Source organism: Necator americanus, chromosome V (assembly GCF_031761385.1).
Source record: "Necator americanus strain Aroian chromosome V, whole genome shotgun sequence".
In the NCBI taxonomy this organism is placed as follows: domain Eukaryota; kingdom Metazoa; phylum Nematoda; class Chromadorea; order Rhabditida; family Ancylostomatidae; genus Necator; species Necator americanus.
Window position 1 is genome coordinate 14,591,285 of NC_087375.1, and position 25,155 is coordinate 14,616,439.

The 25,155-nt window shown below is 42.4% G+C and overlaps 2 protein-coding genes across 3 annotated transcripts; one reads left to right on the top strand and one right to left on the bottom strand.

Annotated features, from left to right (window-relative positions):
- Positions 1-1,035: 1,035 nt before the first annotated feature.
- On the top strand, positions 1,036-19,227 carry RB195_013892 (uncharacterized protein; the record flags this gene model as incomplete). Of its 2 annotated transcripts, XM_064203913.1 has the most annotated exons (13): positions 1,036-1,096; positions 1,173-1,279; positions 5,142-5,381; positions 5,918-6,062; positions 13,042-13,151; positions 13,366-13,450; positions 13,515-13,591; positions 13,657-13,746; positions 13,822-13,908; positions 13,963-14,052; positions 16,417-16,503; positions 17,259-17,348; positions 19,099-19,227. In XM_064203913.1, the coding sequence occupies 13 exons, from the start codon at positions 1,036-1,038 to the stop codon at positions 19,225-19,227; spliced, it is 1,398 nt and encodes a 465-aa protein (XP_064059795.1). The 2 variants fall into 2 exon arrangements, with proteins under 2 accessions (XP_064059795.1, XP_064059794.1); XM_064203914.1 differs by lacking the exons at positions 5,142-5,381; positions 5,918-6,062; positions 16,417-16,503 and adding exons at positions 4,482-4,539; positions 13,243-13,326 and having other exon boundaries at positions 13,375-13,450; positions 13,657-13,764.
- Positions 19,228-19,726: 499 nt separating this feature from the next.
- On the bottom strand, positions 19,727-23,005 carry RB195_013893 (uncharacterized protein; the record flags this gene model as incomplete). Its single annotated transcript, XM_064203915.1, has 10 exons — positions 19,727-19,852; positions 20,209-20,306; positions 20,370-20,460; positions 20,520-20,642; positions 20,738-20,835; positions 21,925-22,009; positions 22,433-22,552; positions 22,623-22,733; positions 22,794-22,869; positions 22,947-23,005. The coding sequence occupies 10 exons, from the start codon at positions 23,003-23,005 to the stop codon at positions 19,727-19,729; spliced, it is 987 nt and encodes a 328-aa protein (XP_064059796.1).
- Between the last annotated feature and the right edge of the window lie 2,150 nt (positions 23,006-25,155).

A 25,155-nucleotide genomic window follows, 5' to 3' on the forward strand; every position in this document is an offset into this window, starting at 1 on the left:
GGCTAGTGCAACAGCGCGAACGGTTCCTCCGGAAGTGGCGCTTTGTGATCCTTGCCCACCTCTGCAATTGGAGCAATCGAGGGTCCCACCTCAAGTGCAACCGCTCTGCGCTCAACCATGAGTCGTGTTCTTTTTGGTCAAATTTGTGGAATACTTCATTTTGAACGATCTTCAAAGATCACGTAAGTACAAGTTTGTAGTCTTGATTCTGAGGAAATGTACTCAACATATTCATAATTCATAGTTATTTGAAGAAACACCGAAATTTCCATATCAGGTATATTAAAAGCATATTAAAAAGATTTCATCAGGAAATCCTGCACAGGTAGATCTGATTCTGATGCCATTTACAACGTGTTATCAGTTGTTTGAGAAAAGATTTAAAAATTAAAGGAAACAAGAAGAAATTCTTCGATGCTGCTACTATTTCTAATAATGGAAACGAACATATTCCAGACACCCAATAGAATCAAAAGAACACGATTTGCACATTCCTTGTTATTTAGTTCCTGGGTTTATGGATGATTCAGTTTTCCTTTACAGAGTAGAAGATTTTTGACTTACGATTGAAAAAAAAACAGCTACTTTTCCCACATACAGCTAGGAAAACATCATCAAATGAAGACGATTCGGTAGCAGTTTATTTCAAGCAAAAAAAAAAGAATGGAGTTTATTCTAAAGAATGATAGCATATAACTCGGAGTGCAGAAATAAACCCTAATTTTAAGCATCCGTTTCAAAATGGCAGCAATAAATTCTATTTTCAACACCATTCTTTGCTTGCGCCAATAAATCAATTTGCTGTCAAAGTTTGAAGTTGTTTTTTGCTTCAATTATATAACATTGTTCATTATGTCCGTTACAAATTGTTTCGGCTCATCGCCATTTTCGTGTGCTTCTGTGGCCTCTGTTTAATTTTGCTCGATTAGACTCCTATTTTCAATGCGGGATTCGTTATTCTTTTTCAAGTGCTGGTTTTGACCTCAAGATTATTGAATCCTTACATTTTCGGAACACGTGCGAGTTAAACGCAAGATGCAAGATGAGCATTACCACTTCCAAACAAAACGTCTTCGAACGGACTCAACATGCTTAGGTAATTTAGACCACCTTTTCCCTAGAAAACTTCATTGTTCTGAGAAACATAAAAAAAACGCTCTATTATTTATCAGGTGATACCCCATCGATTTCCCATTTGTTCGAGAGCACATTAACCACCGAAGCTGCTAATAACAAGGAGACCATCAACTGTCTGATCGGCACACTTCAACGTTTGAGGGTATTTTTATAATTGTGTCACTCTTACTTAAAGGCATCACCCCACGAATCTGAAGTGGTGCAGATTTCAGGTGGAGTATTCGTATACGGGATGGGAGACTACGGAGAGGGGGGTGATTCCGTCCATTTCTTTCTAGTTGCCGTAAAAAACGGCCCGGAAGATGCTGCGCAGCACAAGAATGGCGCGCTCCAATCGAACCTCTTGTACAAAATGGTGCGCCAAAACGAATGAAGCCGTATCTTCCGGGCCGTTTTTTACGGCAATTAGGAAGAAATGAACGGAATCACCCCCTCTCCGTAGCCTCCCATACCGTATACGAATACTCCACCTGAAATCTGCACCACCTCAGATTCGTGGGGTGATGCCTTTAAGTTTTCAAACCAATGCTGACAAACAAAATTAGAATGGAGCATGAACATCTTTCTGCCAAAAGTATTGATGTTGTCGTGTCGGGGTGGTCCTTTAAGTTAAGGTTAAGGTCCAGGGAGTTGATCAATCCCTTTGTGGATGCATCTACATGTTCGACTCCAATTTAGAATTCGTTTGAGATTTGTGAACGTGCGTACAGCCTTATAATGACTTGTGGGGCGAGTCGGTTTGTTAGTCCAATGTTTTTGTCCTCCCAGACAAGTCTGGATTTATCGATGTCGGTGGGATGTAAACCCTTGTTGTTACGGCTACGGCGGCTTCGAATCCCTGATTCTGCAGTCGCCGCCGAACCTCTTACCAACAGCCGCCCATATGCCTAATATTTATTATAAAAATTGAAAATAGCATGTAACGGTAATAATAGATAATAATGGCTTTATCATATTCAATTCTGCAAATTGGTTTTTTCCATACATTTTATGTATTTTTACATATATCTGTACATATATCTATTTTTTTCTTTTTGAGGCCAAAGAAAAGCCACACTTTCCCCATTCGCTGCAGAGACAAAAGAAAACAAATAGTCGGGACAGGTAGCACTGTCAGATCACTATCTGGTTCAGAGAAAAGACCATAGTCGTGTTAAAGTACATAGTAGTAGCAAAGAATGAGACCCAATTTTCCGAAATGAGGGAGGAAAAAGTGCTGAATGTTAGCATGACGGTGTAGTCTACTAAATAAACCGGGCAATTAAACATAACAAACAAAACAATTAGTGCTACGCTAACTACTGTGGTATATATGTGAAGCATATGAACACATTTTGGTTCTACTATACGAAGTAAGAAAATAAGTGACTCTTTACCCCAGTGTCATTTTGCCCTCAGAAAATAAGATAATTCTCTTCTGTACTTGCTCTCTCATGGTATTCTCCTTCAATTCTTGATCGTCCTTATTCCATATAATATTCCATATAACATTCCATATAATATTCCATATTACATCTCCTACTCAATCCAGTGCTAACCGCACTTCCAATGAATTTCCTTTTTTTCCTGAAAATCCAGAAATATGCGCGAAATTTTTGCTACGACATCAAGAGGAAGCAAACCAAAAGCATCCTGACGTCGGAAATTTCGACTATCGATGAACCTCGTCACGGGAAAATGTTGCATCGATTTTTGACGAACCCGTACGCTATGTTAATAATTAACTTCACGTTTTGGCACATCGCTTTCTTCCGCGCTTGAAATGGGAGATTCGACTCACAGTTTGAGCTATCAGATCTTTCCACAACTATGCAGACAAAACTCTATGCTCAATTTTCGATCACGAACGAATATGCCATGTGTAGATTGGATTGCAGAGGTTTAGTGGTGATCGTTGGGGCGGCTCCACTAGTTGGAGCTTCAAATTGTTCGGTAGTACTTCTACATACGAAACAGAGCTCGTCATCGTCGCTCATTCCATGCTCTGAAGAAGGCGATTTGCCGAAACGTCAGGCAATTAAGTCAACAGTCAGTTCTTTCTGTTCAAAATCATGACAAATGACCAGTGAAGTTATATATCCAGAATGCAACGACGTCCCACTTGTCCTCTTGGAAACATCCAAAGCCGCAAATTGATAACGAAACTTATTACTCGTATCATCTTAGCGACAATGGTCACTTATCGTAACTTCACTGCAACTCAAGTAGTTATGGGTGTGACCCGCTTGTAGTAGCTCTTGCTTGATATGTATTAACATTGCTTCGTCTCCGTACTGTGCGGTCGTCTCTGGCGATAAACATCCAACTAAACCATCTACTGTTCATCGGATCCGCTTCGACCCGATAAATAAAAGGTGGTTCATTAAATGTTTATCGCCACAGACGACTGCACACTACCAAAGAAGGGGAAGCAATAATCATGATCATGATATATAATAACGAGCTGTCTATAGAAGAAGAAGATACCTATAGAAGGGGGTGCGACGAGTCTACCGGCGTCGGATTGGTGCGCCGCCGCCAGATACCTATCGAAGAGGGTGCTACGGGTCCACCGGCGTCGGTGGGCCCGGTCATTGGTGCGCAGTAACTTAGTGTGCATGACGCAAAAGATAAATGGTTGGAGCCGTTTCATAGCCGTGACCACTGGGCGCTTTGCTCTTCACCTTTATGATTCCTCCGCGTGCCCATTTCTTTCTTTGTTTCGCCTCAAGTTTGTAGCATGCCGTTCTCAGAACGTGGAAACACGCATGCAAACAGCTGCTTAAATAGTAGCCAACTGTTTACATGATCTGATATTTACATGATGACCATAATGTACCATAATGTCGTTCACTTCATTCTATGTGAAGCATCATTCAGTGATAACTGTTGGGAGAAACAAGAAGGAAAACTATACTTTGAGTAATGATTCTAAGACGCGTCCATATTTCCTTGGTATCGATGGACTGCTTGAAAATGAAGTTTGAATGTTCTCCAAATGTGGAACTGACGCGTTTACAACGTTTACAAAGAAAACTATGAAACCTCTAGCCTACGCTTCCTTTAAGAAAGAGAAGAAAATGTTGTTAAAAACACAATCCTAATTTCACAGAAAATGTCACTATTATTGATTTATTTTCATTAATCAGTGATAGCGAGCGGAACGAACACCACAGAAAGTCTGAAGTCCGCTTTTAGCCGGACCCTCAGACTGGTATAAAATAAAAATCAAGCAAGAGCTACTACAATCTGGCCCAGTAAAGTGTTATGCATCAACTAACTTCAGTGATTATCACCATTCCTACTGTTGTGGTTATGAGTTCAATTCAAAGAGCAATGAATTTGTGAAAAATCAAAAATTACAGGATGGAGATGAAAACGTTCCCTACATCTCATCTAACATTGATGTGCTAAATACGTTAGGTGAGTTTTTTTAAACGACCATTAAATTGATTGAAATGATATCCTACGTAGAAAGTGAACGTATGAATCTTTGTTCACACCACCTTCTTTTTCTATTTACAATTACAACCAACTATCTCATCAATTTTCTAGTATGGAGTTTTTTTTTGCCATCTCACATGGAGATGGATAACTGAGCCCAAGAACGTAACGCGCTAGGCCCGAATAATCCAAGCGGCGGCAACAGTATTAAGCGCTTCGGGATCTACATGGCGAGAGAGACACCTATTAACATAAGATAGAGCGGTAAGAAGGTGGAACGGAGACAACTATGTTTCTCTATGGTGCTTTCAACAAGATTTTTGGGCTCTTTCTCTCGAAAGATAAGGAAAACACCGAAACATGTCAGGTCAAAATTCGACAAGTTGATAAATTACATACCATGCGAAGGTGCCAATTAGGCATCAGAGTCACGTTGTTTTGTGGGCAGGATACGCAAACCGATAGGTGTATACAGCCGAGTAGCCGGAAGGGGGGGGGGGGGGAGGAACTTCCTTAACTTTGATCACGAAGTCATTTACGCAAGAGCAACTTCGTGTTATCATCTTCTATGAATGGTGTAGCATCATTGGAGTGAGCGACGGCAGCAGCCCGCAACATCAACAACAGATTGGGCGGGGACACCATCAGGTCCGTCAAGCGCTGGTGAGTCCACTTCGCAAGCGGAATCACCGCCTCCGAAGACTAGCCCCGGTCGGGACCACACTGTCGAAGACTCTGCCATTTTCGACGCTGTCAAAGAGGATCTGGAGATCAACACCTGCAGTCTTGCGACGGGACTCGGGTGTCGCCAATCAACAGTCGTCAGTCGCTTCCAGGCCCTCGGCTACAGAAAAGTGCTGGCTCGATGGATCCCTCACATCTTGACGGATGGCATCTGGTTTACCCGGGTGTCAATCTGTCAATCTCTCCTTCTTCGCCCGCATGTAAAGTAGTTTCTCGAGTATCTTACTACTGGAGATCAGAGTTGGGTCTTCTACTACTCTAACGCGCACCTTGCCGTGTGACTCTCTCGAGGAGAAGACCCGCCGATGCAATCCAAATCGCACTTCCATCCCAAGAAGTTTTTCCTTTGTTGTTTCTCTGATTCGAGGGGAATGGTGTTTTATGAGCTGCTGCAACAAGGCCACACCATCACCAGTTCCATATACGTTAGTCAGCTCGCTGTTCGAAAAAAACGGCCGAGAATTCGATGTTCCTTCACCGCGATAACGCTAGGCCCCATGTTGCTAAGGAGACCCATGAAAAACTGGAGGAGTTAGGCTGGGACACGGTGCCCCATTCCTCCTATTTTCCCTTCCTTGCCCCTTCAGATTTTCACTTATTCCGGCGTCTCAAGGCTTTCCCAGCCAAGAAAATCTTCGCCAAGTTTGAAGAAGCCGAACGGGTAGTCAACGACTTCTTCGACTCCCAGTCTCCCCAGTTCTGGGAGAAATGGATCGCTGATCTGCCCATTATGTGGGACACTGTTGTAATCAATAATGGTGATTGTATTATTGATTAATTCCTGTTGTAAACTGAGTAAAAAATAAAGCAAAAAAAAAAAGACAAATGACAAGACTTCCTGTCCAGCCTAATAAACTGAAGAAATCATTAGAAATAAAACTTACATGATAAGCGCGAGAAGATTTTGAGCGACGTTGAAATCAAAATCAGTCAAAACTGTTTTGCATATAGCAAAAGGTTGCCAGTGTGTGTAGCCTGCACACCATAGAATATATATGACGCCTAGTTGGTACTCTGATGAGGTTTGCAGTTTTTAATGTTCCCCATAATTATCGTAGAGAATATGGCGTTGTCAGATTCACTCATACTCCCCTTTGCTGGCTTATTCACCTTTTCTAGAAAGGTAGCAGTGTTCCTGAACTTCGATGAACAATATCAGTTTTCTCAAGCCGTCAACCACAAATAACGAATTTTCGTGTTCCATAGGTTTCTTCGACCAGCAAGCTAAGATAAGTTACAGCCTTGAAACACGTTCAGCCCGGGGGCGGTTGTTAGATACCCGCTGCCCATTATCTGCAGCCGAATATGTACCTGCAGAAGAGACTGTCGGTCGTGCAGAGCAGGTATATATATCTTGAGCTTACTGTGATCTCTAAGCCCCGCCCATCCAAAACTATGTCACTGAGGTCATGTGCCGTGTTTGTATTGCAATAACCCGATAGAGTTGACTTCTAGGAATATTCAAAGAACATAAAGGCAACAACGTAGCAACCTAGAAAGTGAAAAGAAACGTAGAAAATGAAAATGCTAAAAATGAAGCAAAAACGTAGAAGATTTGCACAAGAGCAAAACAACACCAGAAAACATAAGTGAAGCTGAAAGCGTTCCAAAATAAAAGTTAAAAGGTGTAAAGATGAGAATCTGGTCGTTGGAAGACGTAGATTTGTGACTGAAAGAACTATATAGAAGATACAGATAAATTTGTATTTATACAGTGTATTTAATGTACGTAAGATACTGCAAAAGTTTGTAAAAGTTTCGATTTCTTTGTTTCACACAAATAAAACCCTTATTTTCTATTATTGGGATTTCGTGCGCAATCGTTCGATGTACCTGTTTATATAAGCGATTGATACTCCGTACAAAGAGTACAGAATACCAGAGACGGCGTGCCCCTGCAATATTTGTTTCGCACCTCGTTAGACGAAGAGGGCCAAAGATGGACGATGTGATGGGCGGAGCATAAGGCAAACGCAGCGCAATGCTCTGCTCCGTTATTAACTGTGCAGTTAGCTATCGCCGTCGCCACTCGTTTTCCCTTAGGGACAGGTTGTCGCAGAGGTTGCGGGTACCTAACAGTACGCACCCGTTTAGCCCTACCGATGCACTGTGCATACAACAAAGGTTATTTGTTGTTGTTTTTTATTGCTGCTTTTATATCTGAAATAATATCGTATTTGTAGAAGTTCTCAAAACGAGAAGTCCACTTTATTTTACTGCATGAGTTCAAAGTTGTCATAACGCTACGGAAGCAACGTGAAATATCATCAAGGCTAGCGTGATGATACAGCTTTTTAGCGTACTACGCGTAGATGGTTTGGAAAATTCCCCAACAGCGATTTCGATCTTGAAGGTGAGTAAAGTCGCGATCGACCCTTACAAATTGGCAGTAACTAACACAAGGCAGTGTTTGAAGATGAAACGAGTAAAACCACGCGGGAATTTGCTGAATAGCTCAACGTTAATCATCTCAAGGGGATTGGAAAAGTAAATAAGGGACGAGAGGGGATTCCGCACGAAATTAACGGCAATAAAAAGGATCATCGTGTTGACTTCTCTCACCTTCAATGCAAAAAATAACCCATTTATCCACCGGATTATCAGTAACGATCAAAATTGATTTTATAACAGGCGACGTTCGGCAGAGTGGTTGGACCACGATCTTCCATAGCTTTTTGAATTCGAAAAAAAAACTAAAAGAAAAGCACTACAGCAGATAAATATTGCCGGGAAATTGATGGAATGAAACGGAAACTGCACCGCGTATGCCCGGCATCGGCCCGCAGGAAGTGTCCAGTACGACAACGCTCGGCCGCACGTCGTACAACCTGCGCTCCAAAAACCAGATGAATTTGGATATAAAGCTCTGCCACATGCGCCGTACTCACCAGACCTATCTCTGAGAGATTATCACCTTTGAAGTACCTCGATAACTACTTGCACCAGAAGTCCTTCACCAACCAGGACGATACTGCAAATGCCTTCAGCGACTTCGACGTCTCTAATGCGCCGGAATTCTACGCTACCGGAATATATATTCACGTTTCTCGTCGACAAAAGTGTGCTTATTGTAGTGGTGATTGCACTGACTAATAACGTTGGTACCGGAACGGGTTTTATTATTTGGAAGTTGCTGTTTGAAAACGGCCACTGCCATCAACCATATCAATGTGTCTCAGAAATCTGGAGTGACATGTGCATTTGTAAACGTCGAAAATTCACTTTCCATTGCCTTTGCATATCGAAGCTTGCAAGCTCCGGTACCCATGGGTCGAATCTATCTAAAAAACATTTTCGGATGGACATAGGAACACTGGCTGGCAACAAAAGAAGTAAGCAATCTAGCGATGTTTAGCTGCTTTTCTCCGCTGTTTTCTGCAGCACCACGTTCCTAAGTTTACTGCTAACAGACGACTACACAAAGCATGCGATCTTCCCGGACTAAAGGATATCAAACAAAATCAGTTGCGAATTGCATCAAAGACTAGGCAAGATAGTTTATTATCATTGCTGTTGAAATGCTATTTGTTCTAATCCTAAATATTTGCAATAGGTTTTCTGTAGGTTAGTAGATCGGAGCAGTAGAGTGTCAAAAACGTGTCTGACGCTTGGGATGTGCCCCAACATTCACTTCAATTCATAATCGTTCGAGGTTCACGAACGTGTAACTGGCCTATACAATGACTTGCGGGGGCTAGCCGATGTGTCAATTCAATTTATCCTTCCAGACAAGACTGGTACCAATTTATCGACCCGGAGGGATGAAAGGCTTGGTGAGCACTAGGGCTGTTCCGAACCTCCGATCGTGCAGGAAGTGGAACCTCTAGCCGCCACACTACACCTACCCATCGGGGCAGTATTAGATTTTATTCATCGATCACTACGACACCTGATAATGTTAGCCGAGACCATCATGAAGAAGTCTTCGAAAGTATCTGAATCCAATCTCGCGTTTCTCTCGCTTTCCGATAATATGAACTCTATTTTGGATTTAGGCCCCAATTCCTCACGTGCTCAGCTGATAAGCTCAAGTGGTACGCAAAATCGACTGACAACCTGTAATATGCGCGTGAACCATCTCTGACATAGGCCAAATCGGGGATAACAAGAATCGGATTGAGCAAATACAGCTAGCTTCACCGTACATCTGATTCCTTTTCCGGCAGTGCTTTTCAAGTGCGACTTGGGACCTGCGTGGGGAGTCTGAGCACTCTGTTCGCGGAGAGATCAGGGTACAAATGAGTGAAATAGAAAGATTTATTGTAGTGATTTCACGTGAATTGTACATGGCAATAACGAAACTTCATTTGGAAGACGGTATTTTGTGCCGCCCTTCGTCTCACAAAGAGTTCACAAAACACTACTGCCGATTATGTAGAGTTTGGGTTGAGGTAACAAAAGCTGCAGAACTTGGAAAAAAAACAATCATCGCTTGACAGAAGAACTCATCAATCTTTCTAGCTGTTTTGTTGTTTACGTTCTTATAAAAGTTTATGAACTCTCCCAAGAGGCTCCAAGAAAATCTAAAAATCTCCAGTGTTCGACCCATAATGAGTAGAAAAACTGACAAAATACATTGCTTTGATTGCTTAATGTCACCAATGACCCATTACACGTTCTTGCCTCCGCGAGTATTTCCTATACTAGCATGCTTCCTGAGTATCTTCGAAAAACGAACTTTAAGAGCCAATGTCCCATGAGATCAAGCATCACAGGTCACCTCTCCATATATTAATGTCCAAGGTAGTGCTGTTATGCAAGCCGCATTTCAGCTCCTCAGAGAAAATTAAAGGCTCTTTCACCTTTTTTGGGCTCACCAATGCTGTCCATTGTGTCTACGTCAAGAGTAGGACATTTCGCTACAGATCAAAGACCTTTCAGAAACCTGTACTATCGACATGATGACTGTTGTATTGTGTTCAATGTATTATATTGTATTATATTGTATTCGAGTCAAAATGGGCACCTGTTTCAAAACACTCAAAAACAGTTATCACGCGCATAATTCACATACAAAAAGCCAAAAACGAATCGAGCCAGTTCTCCGAATTTTCGTTCATCTCTAGTGGGGATGCGTGTAGAGAGAACCCCGGCGGATTTTTGATTTTTTGTTCCGTTTTTAACAAAACTTTGAAGCTATTAGACACATCCTTCTCTCATATTTCACATGATTTTTCTTGCTTCTATTCCGGTTACAAGTTCGCCTCACGTCACAAAACTCCACTGGATGTGTCCGATTCTCCAAAACAATCTAGTAGCTCTTGATTTACATCCTGGCCGCAGCAGCGTATGCGCAGCGCACCGTCGCCAATTGCTCTGACGTGGCATGCTCGATCATGCTTTTTTGTAGCCCAACTTATTTCCTGACGGAGGGACCTTCCGTCGTTCATCATCATGTTCAATTCCCGACCTTTCGTACCTCCGACCTCCCGGAACTTACAGGAAGAAAAAAGGTTCATTTCATAAGATTTCTAAACTTATTGAAGGTAAGATCTAGACAAAACTGGCTCCTGTTCTCTTATTAAAATGCCACACAAAATGGATTATACTTTTAACTACATTGTTCTTTATTTTGTTCGGTAATTTCGACAACTCACTCCACTCTTCTTTACGTCTTTCTTTGTAACTGCGTAGGTCTTCGCTTCACTATGACCAGAAGAACGCCTATGAGGGTTCTCTGCGTCTCCATGAAGGACTGAAGCGTAACCTCGTCGAGGTATGTTCGCGTATCCCAAGGCATATCTAATGGACAACTAATGTTTCGGAGGGACTCGCGAAGAATCCGCTGAGACACTTTTCACTGTTCCCTAGCTGTGAGTGGTTAAGCTACTAATAAATAATAATAACTGCGAAAAGTTCAAGACTGCTGCAAGCGCCATCTGATGCCTGAGCGGCCCAATTCGACATGTGCGGCCCAACATAACGCTTAAAGGACAACATCGACTAAACGCATTACCCCACGAATCTGGTGTGATATGGATTTCCGGCTGCTAAATACTATATGGAGCCGTAATTTGCAGAAACGGATGGGATAACGCTCATTTCTTTCTGATTGCCGTAAAAAAACGAAGACGCGGCGTGGGCACAAGGGTGGCACGCTTCCATAGAACTCGTCGTGGAAAACAACGTCCCCGAACGCTCGATGCTCTATCCACTTTTAGCGCCGCATCTTCCGGGCCGTTTTTACGATAGTTAGGGAGGAATGAGCGTTATCCCACCCGTTTCTGCAACCTACGACACCGTGCAGTCTTTAGCCATCGGAAATCCATACCACCCCAGATTGGTGGGGTTATGCATTTACGTGGCTCACCGAAACGCGAAGTTCTCGAATGGGTAGACTTTTATAAAATTAGTTTCTGCCTACCTTTGATTTGAGACGATATGAGCAGTATTTGAGCACAGGTGTGGAAGTATAACCAAGATGACGTGGGATTTGTGGAGTTATCGCTACGAGTCTACTCCGAAGACAAATCTACTATCGCAAATGGTTAACTTTTAACTGCTCAGCATGTCCATTCAGTGGGAGCGGAGGTTGCATCACCTCAGGTGTACTTTACCTTATCAGCATGTGGGAGCAACACATCGTAGGAAGCGGGTGTCCACTTTATATTTGTGTTAAAGGGAACCTACCAATGGCATTGTGAGGTCGAGATGTCCTACTTCTCTTAGAGCTTATCCAACATAAGACGACAATCCACCTAGCACAGCTGCCTTGACCATGTCGCATGAACCCAACATCCCAGATCGCAGGACGTTGGAGACGTTTTATATAACAGTCAACACACCAAAAGTGACCAGAAAGGAAGAGTACATCTCCGCCAATGAGCTATCTTTGTACGCGTAATACCACCTTTGTGGTTCTTTATCCATGTGGTTAGATGTGCGTAACACCCTCCTGCTACTACTGGAATTATTATATAGTCGGATCAAAACGAAATGAAGCCCAGACAGTTTCGTAAGCGGCTGCGCTCGAAGCGGTGCTGTGGAGACAGCGGTTGGAATCGAGGAACCATAGCGAACTGCAGAGATTGGTGGCAATAGAGAGGATCTTTGCACAATCCCAACCGCTACGCTTCACCGCGCAGCTTCGAGCGCTGCCACTTACGCAACTGTCCGTGCTTCACGCCGTTTTGACGCAACTATATATTATGGCACGGCGGTCCGTTAACATCACGGCCACACAACTATCAAATCACTTTGTTACGCCGTTATGTTAATCCTCTGGCCCGATTCCTTGTATACATTCTTGTTAAATAGTGAGTTGCGTTGTGATAGCCATTTAAAGGTATCACCTCACGAATCTGGGAAGGTGGGGGTTTCAGATGGGTTATGCTTATATGAGGTCGTAGATTATGGGGAGGAAGGTGATTCCGTCCATTTCTTCCTAATTGCCGTAAAACAACTGCCCGGAAGATGCGGCTTCGGACGCTCCGGGGCGCTATTGTCTACAACGTGCTCGATTGGAGCGCGCCAGCCTTGTGCACACGTTCCTTACGGCAATTAGAAAGAAATGAACGGATTCACCCTTCTCCCCATAATCTACGCCTCGTATAGAAACCCGTACCATACCAGATTCGTGAGGTGATGCCTGTAAGGCTATGAGGGACCGACGTTTTAGACATACCGCACACACCAAGAACGGCACTCAGTAATGGTTGTGTGACATCAGTCAGCTATCAAAAATTGTTGACAAAAACTAGCTTCTATACTTGAAGAGTTTGAAAACATTTCTTTTAGCAACTACTGCTCATTGCTGTACGAGCACGTCATTAGCTCGAGAAAATGCTAATCAACTTGTTGCGACGTCGGCAGCAAATATTTCAAATCCACATTCCATGGAGTCCAGAGTAAGAATGTCCCTGTCTTCCTGAAATTTCAAATTCAAATTCCTCATATTTCTTAATGATAAAGGAAGAAAACCAGTGCCTTCCATTTTAGGTCCCGGCACTTCAAACTGTCCCATGCATTTTCCCCCAACAAAAATCGATAAGTTTTCCCGGAGTGGAGATCTTCAATCACCTCGTTCATAGATTTACAAAGAAAAACGTTTGCATTGTTTAGGATATACAGGCATGGGACAGTACCAGCCTCCAAGGGTTCACATTCAATCAACAAGTGCAACAGCGACAGATGCAGCAACCATTCAGTTGTGCAACTTACTATTTTTCGTGAGACTAATTCTATCTTCTCATCTCTTATGGACTTTGCAGCATTTTCTCAAATCTGCTACGATCCGAACAAAACTAATCTCTTGAATGCAAGGACTCGTGTGCTCAACCATGCACCGGTCGGTGTCACACGACATTTCATATCACTGCAGAGAAGACTTTGTTCATAAACTTCTCCCTTCAGGACTACTCTTCATCTACTAGCAAGAATCTAACTTCTCAACTTATAACAACCGGCGCAGATTCATGTTATCATGGCCTTAAACTAGATGAAGTCCACCGAAAACAACACGTTATGAGCTAATGTTTAGTATTTTTTGAAGAATGTCGACAAACTACCGTGATCTAGATTATGGGTAAAACGAAGTCAACACATGGAAATCAAACGGACAGTTCTTTAGTCGCGAATTATTTGACGATGTTCAACAGCCAACCCGTGGGTCGAGCTTCCAAATAGTTGATTTGTTCGGATATAATGAATGAATTTCAGCAATGCGCAGGAGTTCCAGTCACTTCTGCTGTGAATGGTGTCCCTTCGTCACAGATGCTTGCAGTACGACCACTTCCGAGGCAACGAAAGGTTTATTGTATACTTCGGTTAAGGTGTAAGTCTCAAGTAAGAAAAGCGTACGGCTGAAAATTGGCTCATTCTTCCCATTTTCGGCGCTTCCAAGTTTAAAAAAGTCGGGCGAGCTGCTGGCAATCTATGCGAGAGGCGTTTTTTTACCCAATGATGGGGATTTTACCCCACCTTTTTTTGCTTCAAAATGCTCTTTGTACATTTACCCACTTACGAAGGAGAATATATGCGTAAGACTACATAAATGCACAGACAGTTCATGTCGGAATGAAGGGGAAACAACTTTTCGATCCGATGTCAGGAGACGTGTTGATCAGTCCTATACTGGATAATCTGGGTTCAGTGGGAATGCAAAATTTGGCTCGTGATATTTATTATAGGAACTGCGTTGTACAAGATAAAGATTAAAGTACTTGCGAGGCGAGCTGATTTGTCAAGGCAGTGTTTTTATCTTCCCAGACAAGTCTGTTACCAATTCATCGACTCCAGGTGATGAAAGGTTTGGAAAACGACATGAGCCACGTACGCAATTGCGTACGCGGCTTCTCTCGAGGCGCTTCGGTGGAGCGTAGAGGCTACGAGCGTGGTGAAACCTTTGCTGGGGCCACCTATCGCTGCAGTTTGCGACGGTCACAACTATGTAGGTTCCAACTGCTGCTTCCACGATGCCGTTTCGAGCGAGTACGCAGAGGCACCCAGCTACACTCGTGATTCATGTCGTTTTGATCCGACTATATGTCGACTGGGACCGAAATATTGTTTGGGGAGCTTGAACTAATGGCGTTATGAGAAGTGTAGGTGTAGCTTATGTCACCTTCCAGTGACCTATAGAATACAATGGAAGCTCAGAGCTACACTTGGCAGCTACAGAAGAGGCGACGGACTTTAATGTTTTGAAAAAGAAGATTTAAGGGCCAGAAGGAACCTCTATGACAAAAGGATTTAGAGCTTCTACCCCGCACCGAATTCGTAATCTATAATCATTTATTCGTATATTTATTTTCTACTTAAAACCGCAAAAATGTACACTTGGAAACAACACTAACTATTGATACTATTTTAACTCGGACGCCACGTAACAGTCCTAACAGAAAAACTTACTACAAGTTTTTAACTTGTTTGTTTTGGTGGCTCTTGGTAGATAATAATGATAAAGAGCAAATCCACTTCTATTGGGGGAGTAAACACAAAACTTGAAGGAACACTGCAATGCTGCACAAAAACTCCATTAAAGACAGCATACCACAAACCTGACGTAGTGAGGGAAACCGCCGGAAAAGCTATAGATGATGGGGTTGTAGATTGAGGGATCAGGGTGGTTCACTCCGTAATCGTCATAAAAAAAAACCCGGCGTAAAAGCATCCGTTTTCCACTATCATTCCAGTGGCAACGCGCCACCTTTGTACACGCGCCGCACCCGGCTGCGCAGCCGTCTAAACCGATGGATTCTCGCGACCGCCTATTCAATTGAAACCAACGAATAGGTTGCTGAGGGGACCAGAACGTATACACAGAGGAGCGTCCTAACGTTCCACGTAGGAACTAAAGCGTTTCCCACGCCGTTTTTAAGCACAATTAGGGAGGGGTGAGCGGAACCACCCCTGATCGCGCACTCTACAAACCCATATCTAGCTTTCCGCACCTTTAAGATAATGTAACAATGCATCTCTTAGCGTCAGTTTCTCAGCGCATAGCTCAAGTATGTAATCTGAGCGGATCAAGATTGCGCGAGAAAACAACTTAAAGACATCACTCCACGGACCTGGAGTGGTACGGATTTCTGGTGGAGTATTCGTATACGGCGTCGTAGATTATAAGGAGAGGGGAGGATTATGAGGAGGAGGGTGTTAATTTCTTCCTAATTGCCGTGGAAAACGGCCCGAAAGATACGCAGATTTTCTACAAGGAGTTCAACTGGAGTGCGCCAGCGTTGTGCACGCGCCGCATCTTCCGAGGCGTTTTTTTACGGCAATTAGTAAGAAATGAACGGAATCACCCACCTCTCCATAATCTACGATCCCGTATACGAATACTCCACCTGAAAACCGTATCACCTCAGATTCGTGGCGTGATGCCTTTAACAACGAAGCTTTTAATTGCATCTGTAATGTGGCAACCACACAATGTTCCGCTGCTAAAAGCTACACGAAGGAGGGTTTGTTTCCGGGAATGCTACTGGGGAAAACTGGTTGATCTCTTCCCTTCCTTCAAACACAACAATCACAGCAGGCTCTGACCTGGAGAGCTCTCATTGGTGGAGACAGGTTAGGTCTGGGATTCCGCATCCTTTATCGTATGAAACAAACAATTCGACGAACACATTTGCAGTACAGTTCTGACAGTTTCTGAAAATTTGTTCAAAGATATTTTTCAACTACATGGGAATTCTATGTTCTCAGAAAAAAATGAATGTTTCAGATTGCAGAAAGATTTTTGTATCGATACAGAAGGTAGGTACATTATCTATAACGATGTTTGAACGATTCAACAACTTGCTTTTGCTGAGATTCAACTCTTTTTGCTAGTTCCTGAAACAAAATGGAATAAGATCACCTTGTTTATTCACGCTGACGTAACCTGTGTGAAAAATTGCTCTTTAGGATACTTTCACCAGTACTTCATTCTCTGCAATTTTATTTAAACCTATGGCCGTAAAGTGCTGTCTCGTAAGTGAAACTGATAACTTTATTTCCCGGAAACGTGCTGCTTCTTTCGTATTTTCGCTGTGATATTTACTTATTATTCTATAGACTTGTACTATTGTACACATTTTTATTTTATATTTTGTACTTTATCTTATTTATTTGTTTACTTTATTTAAACGACGTCTCGAAAACTACGCAATATCTGCTACTCGAGAGAACAATACATCGAAGATATCCCCGGACGCTGGCTTCTACGTTGTAATTCATCATTGGAGTTTTTGTTTGGCAAAATGCTGAAACGGCCTTTATACGCAATTAGACTGGAAATGATTATATTCTAGAAGTTTCTTGCATAGAAGTAAATCAATTTACAAATGAATTGAAATGAAACATCTCAAGAAAATAATGGACTTCATGTGCTCAGCTTGGGAACTGAATAAAATGTAGAGAAATGAAAATTGACATAAATCTAACGAATAACAGAATCGTGAGAACTATTCTTGTACAGAAAAAAAGACCCACAACAACGCATCAATATTTAAGAAAGAAAAACTTTGTAGCAGCCTCATCTCCATGGTTCGACTTCGACAATGTGGTTCAGCAAGGTGCAGCTACTAAATAACCAGCATCTGGAGCCGGTCTACGAAGAGGTTTGCAATTAACGCGTATGATTAACACATTGAGACAGTCCTATTCGAAGAAGGCAGTGTTTCACTATTGCTTACATTCCTTTAGGGAACTCTGAGATGTTTAGATGTTTAGAGGATGAACTGGTTGGCGCTGATCATTCCCATTGGGTTGTTTTCCGTCGATTCAGAGTCCTAATACTTATGAATGCGTATGTCGTTTAAGCGATATCGTGGGGAGGCCAACAGTGTTTTATCTTATCAGAAAAGTCTGGTAGCAATTTATGGACGTCGGGTGGGGAGGGGAGGGGGTGAAAGGTCTGGCTGGTCATGAGCTCTTTCAAGACGGTGACCTTCCAGACACTATAGGAACCTCTTGTCACTGCACCCGCTTTTATGGAATTTCTCCGAAGTTTAAAGGTGGTAATGTGTTAGAAATCTGCACAAGTTTGTGTGAAAGTAATGACGACAATATCATTCCCATGATGTCGCAGAAGATCGAAAAAAAAAACGATTTCCATTGGTGGCTATTCACTATTCATCAGTTGCAAGAGTAACAATACGGCACATGCACCCGTCTTACCTGTTGGAGGTTCCGCATTCTACTGACGGTGTGGGAATAAGGCCTTTTATTGCAATAGTCAATTTGTTCCGTTTCGTGAAGCTAGAGAAATCCACTTTTTTTTCCTAAACTTCGTGTTTCTCTTATAGGTTAGTTTTTTATCGCACGTTCTGTCCACTTCAGTGAGTACTAGTTGTTCATAGCTATGCTGCGATAAGAATGAGATCATCCGGAGAGATTGTGATACAACTACCGGCCATCAACTTCCACTTCCACGTTATCTTTTTCCGACGTTTGCGTAGCGCTCTACGGTTGGGTACGGTTGTAGCATCCTGTCACTCCTCTTCACGCCAATGATGGCTTCACTGAAAAATGGTAAAGTCTTCTTCGTAGAGTGCACTGAGTAGCGTCGCCTTGATTGTACAAGGTTTCGGTTTCGCCTCCGTGAGTCTAAGGCGTTGTTAAAATCGATGGAAGTGAGATACGGCAAAATCTTGTACTCTAGAGATAATTCATTAGGTTTCGAAATAATGTTTATGCCGTTCAGAATTTTTCTTCGATATCATGCGTGCTCTAGCTTTCCCCTCCTTCTGCTGCACCAGGCGTGGTCTGGAGACACGGAGACGCTTTCCTACAGTGACGAGCGAGAAAACTTATGGGTAAATTGCTCAATTCTAGACACACCGAAGTTAGGTGAGCGCAAAAGTGGCCCTCCCAACTCACGGATGGGCACCGCGTCTTCCTGAACTACAGATATTTTGTTAGGAGCAAATGGTCTACCGGATGCAGGCTCGTGAAAGAACCGATGAGCAGTAGAAACCAAAACGTATCCGCTTCATAAAGATGCATTGGCACACGCAGATGGTGTGAGTCAAGCCAACAGAGACGTGAAGTCACTTCTTCGAATCATTTCTGGTCCGCATTTAGCCTCCTATCCATTGTATGAGTCGAGCAACGCAGCATTGCGACTGTCCAACCGCTTGAGACCTCTCTAGCCAGCGATATCTTAGTCCTTAATCCTTAAAATTGTCCTTAAAATTGCGGATTAATAAAATTAGGAGACCTCCATCATGCTATTCATAACCAAGCGTACTAGTACACTAATAAATCACGATAGGTGTACAACTTAATTGTTATTTTCCTCTACGCAGATTCGGACTCATTTATCGTTTAAATATTCTGTAGTCAGTGCTGTAATCTATGATTTCTTAGGATGCAAAAGAACAAGACACTGTCATCGTAGACTGCTCGGACCGAGAGTGCAACGAATGGTCAATCTACAGCGTCCCTCTACCAACCCAACTACATGTCAGATGTCATTGTTTCCAAAACAAACCCTGATCTTGAAAAACACATTACTCTTACTCAGTAAACAGTTCGTAGTAAAATTAATTGGAAGGAGTGCCCGAAAGCGCATGTGTTAGCCAACCATATCATATAAGGATGTGGTATAAGCATATATCATATATGGCTCAATGATTAATGTGAATACAAGTTGTGATCTCATTTATGTTGCAACCACAAATGAAATAAATGTTTCATATCTTCGTCTTATAGATCTTGATTAACTGCATTTTTCTGGACTAAGAGTGAGAGAATAAAAAAAATGACGAGAAGGTGGAGTCTTGTACGTTATAGCAACAAACATCACCATATGAACCATGGTTCAAAGAAAAGAAATGGGAAATAGAACCTAACCATCTTTCAAAACCTACCATACAAAAACCACAAACACATATGAACATAAACTCTTCATACCGGTTCTTAAAGAAACAACACAAAACAAAGAAGCTGAGCAGTTAGAAAATCAATCGTAGCAAGAAAGCAATCATAGCAAAAATCAGGATTTTTTCGGCAAGGATTGTACGAAACTCTCATCAGCCATTTCCGCCCTAACAACATCTAATCCTCCAAGAAGTTCCCCATTCAGATAAAGTTGTGGATATGTCGGCCAATTGGAGAGCTTCTGGAAAGGAGAAATTCAAAAATTACTAAACCAACATGCAACACGATTGTATTAGCTGAGCCTGCTCTTTTGTAGGATACGTAAACACTAGTGGATTTATTACCTCAGATGTGAAACAATCTTGAAATAAGAAATCTGTCACAGGTTCCCATATATGGCGGCGCGATGGCTGCGCGTTCTCAATAATTGGCGGCAACTTATGCCTAATACGTACCAGATCAGCTCTTTAACTCGTCCAAATTAAGAAAATCATCTTTTTGATTTCTTCATCGGAATTTCAAGAAAAAAATCTTGCCGTTCACATGCTCATAGATTAGAACCGAGCGCGAAGTATCAACCCCAAAACAAGGACCTACTTTTAGCCCTTGCCGCACTTCTTCGTCCCTCAGAATATCAAAAGTCCCGTAGTCCGCCTTCACTCCATTGAGTAACTCAATCATCTGACGAGAGAATCCTGAAAAAATAGTCAGGTTTCCCGCAATCTATTATGAGATACCGAAAAGTTAGAGGCACCCACCGCATTGAGGTTGTTGACGATCACCTTTCATGAAAAGCATAAGTTTGTGTGAGTTTATCAGTGACTTTAGACGTGAGGTCAAGTCATTGAGCTAAAAATATCGTCAAAGAGCTAGGATGAAGCATTACGATGGTGTAATTTGTCAAGAACCTGTTTCTTTGGGAGTTTGGCAACGAAGTCGCTATCTTTCATCTCTTCCCGAAAGACATCTAGGCCTCCGATCAGTTCACCGTCCAAGTATAACTGCGGAAAAGTTGGCCAGTTGGAGTACGTCTACAACAAATGCTACAGTTGGTTACGGATGCGACAATCGAATTAGAAATCCCAAATCTACTTTGATTTTGAGGGCAGAGAACAACATTGTTTACCTTGAGGCCCTGTCTGACGTCCTCGTCAGACAGGATATCGAAAGATCCAAAATCCGCGTTGATGTCTTTGAGCAACGAGATCATTTGATTTGAGAAGCCTTAATGAAAGATATTCATGCGGTAAGGCAATCCTACCAACCTGCACCTGATCTCAGGTCACCAACCGTTCGCGACGACGGTTTGTAGAATCGATTTAATAATTTGCAAGACGATAATTCAAGTACTTGACTTACTTGACTCAACGGCAGTATCACTAAAGTGACCATGTCCTGAGAAATCTCTGGAGTTAAAATACAAAGTTCGTAGTGTAGATTAGCCCTCGCAAGACTGTACATTAGTCATTATATTCTTACTTAAAGGCATCGCCCCACGAATCTGAGGGGGTGCAGATTTCAGGTGAGGTATTCGTATACGGGATGGGAGACTACGGAGAGGGGGGTGATTCTGTCCATTTCTTCCTAATTGCCGTAAAAAACGGCCCGGATGGTACGGCTTCATTCGTTTTGGCGCACCATTTTGTACAAGAGGTTCGATTGGAGCGCGCCAGTCTTGTGCGGCGCCGCATCTTGCGGGCCGTTTTTTACGGCAATTAGGAAGAAATGGAGGGAATCACTCTCCTCTCTATAGTCTCCCATCCCGTATACGAATACTCCACCTGAAATCTGCACCACCTCAGATTCGTGGGGTGATGCCTTTAAATAGGCTGTTGAGCAGACATTATTGATTTCCAATCATTCGTTTGTGGATGCGGTGAGTGTACAAGGAGGGTGTGTTTTCACGCACCTCCTAAGAATAAATGCTACGATGTACGGATCGCAGACTTGTCAAAAAAAAAAAATGAAAATCGCAGACGCTAATATTCGTAATCTACTCCTTGAACTCTATATTTCCTCACAGAGACCTCAACATCGTCAGTTTTGTGATACGATGCCGACATACACCGGATGTCACGGTCTAAGGCGAGTAACGAACGCTCTGTGTAAGCGTGAAATTAGTTGAATGAGTTTGGGCGCTTTAAACAGTGGAAAGTCGTTAGGTAAACCTTCGTTACTGTCCAGAACAATCCCTCCCCCATCCATTCTTCCATTGTGATTACAGTGAGATCTGTCATACATAACAAGCTATTTGGAAAACCATTCAAAGTAAGAAAAGAAAAAACCAAAACAAAAATAGTTTGGAAGGCGTACCACATTGAGGGCTATCTGGTGATCCTTTCATAAACAACATCAACCGATGCGACTTGATCAGTTTCTCCAAACGCGTATTCAAGTCCTGAAGAACTAATCTCACATTTCAAACAAAATTTAACAAATACGCAAACAAGGATAAAAAGTAAAAGCAATTCCTTTCAAAACAAAGCATACAAAAGGACGAACTCAACAACCACGGAAAGCACTAACATATTGCTGAAGATAATTAGGTGCGAGTCTCTATCATTATTGGAACTCTCAAGTATTTAAAAGAGTGAACAATTGCGACGGATGCGCGCATTCTATTCACCTCAGCAGCATTTAGAGGACAGAATCTCTCTGCTCTTACGCGAAAGATGAAAAGTTTGTTTTTAAAATCCGTTGTTAAAGACAACACGTTTGGGAAGCTCAATCTGATCAATACCGGGTGCTTTAATCCTTTCATAATGACTGCATTTCATGATATTCAAGGAAAAAAAAACAAACAACATTACGTCATCATTACCTCCTTTGGTTTGCTAGAAGCATTTGGGATAGCAGTGGCGATATCGAAGGAATGCTTGGTCAGTTTTGCTTCGATGTCACTAGGCTTGTAGCCATCCACGCGATCCACTTCATTTCCGCCCTGAAATGAAATGAGGAGCACGGGACTGTGTGGACTGTTTCACGGATCCAAAAAAGAAAGAAGGCAATACCTTGAAGTATATAAGTGTAGGAGCAGCCACAATAGAATGTTTAGCTGAAACTTCGGCCACAGCCTCAGCATCGATGAAGGCAAATCCTATCGGGTACGATTTGAAATCCTCCTATCAAACGAAAAAGGTTAAAGAAAAACCGTAACTACGAGTAGAAGAAAAGAACGGTACTTGTAAGTCCTCCAAAACCTTATTCACTTGGTCGCATGCAGGTGCCCACGCTGCGTAGAAATGCACTACAGCTAGCCTTAAAGAAGTCATCTGCATAAAGGCAAAAACTCAAAACATTGGGACTGGGCAAACCAAATAATCATCAAAGCTCACCTCCAGTCTGATATGAAATTCTTGAATTCTTCGACGCTACCAAGCTGACGGATAACCATTGGGTTGGAGAACCAGGTTACCAGAAAACTTCACTCCTAGACAAAGCCTATGAAGAAAAGAATAGTGCACAGGTTCTTTATCATTAAATGTGCATTAGAGCAGCCGTTTGGAGTCGGAGCATGCTCAACCCCATTCGCTAACGACTCGTGTTCTGACCGCCTGGGTTCACGTAAAAAGAAGAGGATGATTGCATGATCTTGTGCATTTCGCTGTGCGAAGTTAGGAAGATGACTGGGCGCAATTTTCGAGCATTTTCGTTCGTTTGTCAGTGAGGAGACAGATGAACATCAACTTTATTGTTTCAAAGTGAGATTTGTTCCCTAATTGCTTACCAATTGCTAATTGTGCTGCTGGAATCGTCTACTGAAGGAAAACTTTGTTATGCACACGATCAAATATTCCCTTCTCCACTTATGGATGCAAACAAAATGCGCATTTACAGAACGAATCGTTCTGGATTCAATCTAGGTTTTTTTTTTCGATTGCACTCCTCTTGAAGAGGAAAAAGGGCCGAACTTCTTTTTGTGCGACAAAACGATTGCACAATAATACCGAAATCTAGCTTCGAGCTCATACATGCCTAAGATCCTTTGAGAACGTATGGAGCTGTCTTTTTTGTGTAATTCTTTGTAACATATTCATTTTCATTCTCCAGTGTGCGCAGCGGAGTGTTTTAGGTTTCCTTTTACGTGCTTTAATTAGAAGGAACACCAACATGTTTTTGCACTTTAATTAGGAGTTTGTCGTAATGAAATAATTATTTCTGAAGGCTATCCATACTCGGTGAACTTATTGATTCGTTGGGTTTCTAATTGAACTATACTGTAATGAAGTGTCTTGAACTGCATAACAGTTTCATATTTTTCTAGCTTTTCATGGGGCGTACAACTCCAACTTTTCAATACAAAGCATCTTCCTAGCACTTTTTGGCTCAACGTACAAATGCTGTTTGCACTTCATGTCCAGTGGGAGGTGTCGGCGTAACAGATTTAGGAAAATAGCTATCAGAATGCGGTACTGCTAACACAGCCTGTACAGCAACGTACAACATGGTCCATAAGTTCCCCTGGACTTGAATTCACTTTCGGGTGCCGTGGGTTTGATCGTCCAACAAAACGCTGGCTTGGACTCTCGGACAATACGCTGACAACCCGAGAACCTTATGGATTTTATGTATTATTTGATTCACACTAAGGACATATCGCAAAACGTAGCGATGTTAGGATCTTTGTAGTAAAATACAAAGCTTGAGATGTGGATTACTAGTATGGCCGTGTCCTCTATTCCTACGAAGTACGTTAGGGCGCGCCACCCTTATTCACGCCGCCTGTTTTCTCAGCACCCTGTTCATTAGTTTTGCTTGAATGGGCTCGTGACGGGACCTCATTGATTTTCAACCGCTCGCTCCTGGGCGCGGCGCGTGCACAGGGGTGGAGTTTCACGCACCTCGTAGGAACAAACTCCGTTTCACACGCTTTTTTTTCGGCACGACAAGGGGAATTGAGCGAGCCACACTCCTAATGGGCATTCCGAAAGTTATATTTGTCCTCAGAGTTCTCAAAGTTTCAGAGTTTCATGATACTGCCATCAATGCAAAAAGTTACTGCAAAAAGCACTAGGTTCTTCACTTAGCAGATAGTATTCTAGAACGATCCTGGGTTGGACTTTTTTTTTTGCCTTGTGTGGCGTCAAAGCTATTCAAAAAGCGGCCGCGGCGCTTCTGCAGCAATGTAGTCTGGACGCACGTACTCTCTCTTTTATTAGCATTTTCCTGATCAAAAGCGCATTGCGCTCACCCTACTGAACACAATATCACATCACGTTAACATAGCTTATGCACAAGTACTGTTTCTGTAGTCAGACTTGATTCGCTTGATCCCACTCTGACAATAATCATAATTCATTGGTTCTTGATGAGCGATGCGCGAGGTTTCTCATTGATTTTATAGGCTAACGTTTCGGCAAATCACCTTCTTCAGAGCCTGAAAAGGGCGATTCAGTTCACAATCTAAGCTGTCAAATCTCTGCACAACTATGCACACTAATTCTAAGCGTACTTTTTCAACCACTAGCTTAGCGGCTACATTAAACACTCATCTCGGATTGGAGAAACTTAGTAGTTACAATCATGAGAACGACTGATTCAAAT